Source organism: Otolemur garnettii, unplaced genomic scaffold (assembly GCF_000181295.1).
Source record: "Otolemur garnettii isolate 467f Iridium unplaced genomic scaffold, OtoGar3 scaffold00264, whole genome shotgun sequence".
Lineage (NCBI taxonomy): Eukaryota > Metazoa > Chordata > Mammalia > Primates > Galagidae > Otolemur > Otolemur garnettii.
The window spans coordinates 1013021-1015180 of NW_003852659.1; the positions used below are offsets into that span (position 1 = coordinate 1013021).

General features: G+C 40.8%; 1 protein-coding gene across 1 annotated transcript in view; it reads left to right on the forward strand.

Moving 5' to 3' along the window:
• Nucleotides 1-2160, forward strand: part of LOC100943520 (NACHT, LRR and PYD domains-containing protein 7) — a 23604-nt gene that overhangs the window by 16160 nt on the left and 5284 nt on the right. Inside the window, exon 7 of the mRNA XM_012813437.1 lies at nucleotides 3-163. Coding sequence (XP_012668891.1) covers nucleotides 3-163 — 161 coding nt within the window. The remainder of the gene's footprint in view (nucleotides 1-2; nucleotides 164-2160) is intronic.

Genomic DNA, 2160 nt, shown 5'->3' on the forward strand with positions numbered 1-2160 from the left:
GTTGGAGAACTGTCACCTTACAGAAGCCTGCTGTAAGCAACTTGCTTCTGTTTTGGTGGTCAGTCAGCAGCTGACTTACCTGTCCTTGGCCAAGAATGACCTCGGGGATGGTGGAGTGAAGTTTCTGTGTGAGGGCTTGGGGTACCCTGAATGTAAACTACAGACCCTGGTGTAAGTCCTTATGTCTGTGTGCTCACAGGAATTCGAGCAGAGTAGAAAGGAAGGTGTTTAATAATTATTTTAAAATGTAACTGGAAAGAACCTGGTGAGAATGAGAAGAGGAAGAAACAAGGAGAGAGATGTTACTGTTTGCATTAACTACCCTGGAGATTTGGGATGGGGTTTGGTCAGTTTTATGTGTGTCCTTAAAATACATTATGACATCCTATTTTCTGCAATTGGAGATAGGTTGAGTTACAAGGTAGGGTTGCTAAAAGAATTTTTTTTTTTCTGTAAAGGGCTACATAGTATTTCAGGCTTTGTGGGCCATATGGCCTCTGGCTGCTGTTGTGTCAACTTAAAATGGATGAAATGAGTATAGCTGTGTTACCTCTATTAAAAAAAAAGGCAGTGGGCTAGATTTGATGCATGGACTATATTCTTTGCTGACTATTTTCATATGAGAATCAGCCCAGCATAAATGTAACATCACGGGTTTCCAGCTCTGTGCAATCTCTTTTGCGTTGTTCTATTTCTGCTCAGAAATTCTACCCAGTGGGGCTGGGCTCAGTGACTCATGCCTATAACCCTAGCACTCTGGGAGACTGAGGCAGGTGGATTGCCTGAGCCAGAGTGAGAACTCATCTCTCAGCCAGACATTGTAGTAGGGGCCTGTGATCCCAGATACTCAGGAGGCTGAAGCAAGAGAATCGCTAGAGCCCGAGTTTGAAGTTGCTGTGGGCTATGACACCACGGCACACTACCAAGTGCGACAAAGTGAGTCTTGGTCTCTTAAAAAAAAAAAAAAAATTCTGCCCAGTGTTCGTTTCCCCTGGCGTTCTTGGCCTGCCTTTAAGCCTGCTGGTTTCATCATACTATGGCTTTTGGGTGGTCCTAGAAACTCCCAATGACTTAGTCTAGCATAGATCTTAATGTTTCAATTACAAGTATCTACCTTCTCATGACAGATAAAGAAAAGGAAAAATATATCTACCTAAACAGTATTCACTAGAACAACATAAAGCTTTAAAATGTAAGTAGACAGCCCTATATTGTAAAGTTAGTTCATTTAGGCATGAACAAAAACATCACATGCTTATTAAACCCTACAAATCAGGCTATACTGAATTTTACAAGCATTATTTTTTAGAATCCTTACAACCTTTGCAATCAATAGCTTTATTTTGTTTTACTAGTTAGGAGGTCGGGATCTCATTCACTTAGCTTGCTCACGTCTAGGAGTTGTAAATTCTCATTACTTTAAAAATGTAAAGTCGATGTTTGACTAAGCCTCCATCATGTAGACTGTGGACTTAATTTTAGACTTCAATTCCCTTCATGGATGACTTTAGGATTTCACACAATACGTGGTGTTTTTTGGCTTAGTTTCTATCTGCTCTTTGTAGTGACCTGCTATTTGCCGTGCTTGGGGCATGAGGCCATTGGTGAAGATCTACCTCCTTTAAGCATGTCACGTAGCCTCCCTTAGCTACAGTTAGGCCTCCTAACCAGGATTTGTAGAAATCCCAGCTTATAGGAGAATCTACAGTGTATAAATTAGCACCATAACCACTGAGTTATCAGAAATGTTCAGCTTTGATTATACCACACTTCCGCTGAGTCAGTTAAATCTAAGACTTGACACAAAAGTTGGGTGCTACTTAATTATCTTGGCTACATTCACTGTCATTACACAGTGGATACATGTATTGAATCATCACACTGTACTTCATATATGTGCAATTATCAGGTACTGATTAAAAACAAAACTAAGGAAAAGGACACTCTTGATTTAACTGTACAGAAAATAAGGGAGGCCTCAGTCTGTCCCAGGTTTGCCTGAACCCAGGGCTTAACCTTAAGCTTTTTTTTTTTTTTTTTGAGATAATCTCATTATGACATAATGGCATTACAGCTCACTGCAACTCTTGGGCTTAAGCGATTCTCTTGCCTCAGCCTCCCAAGAAACTGGGACTACAGGTGCCTGCTACAATGCCCAGC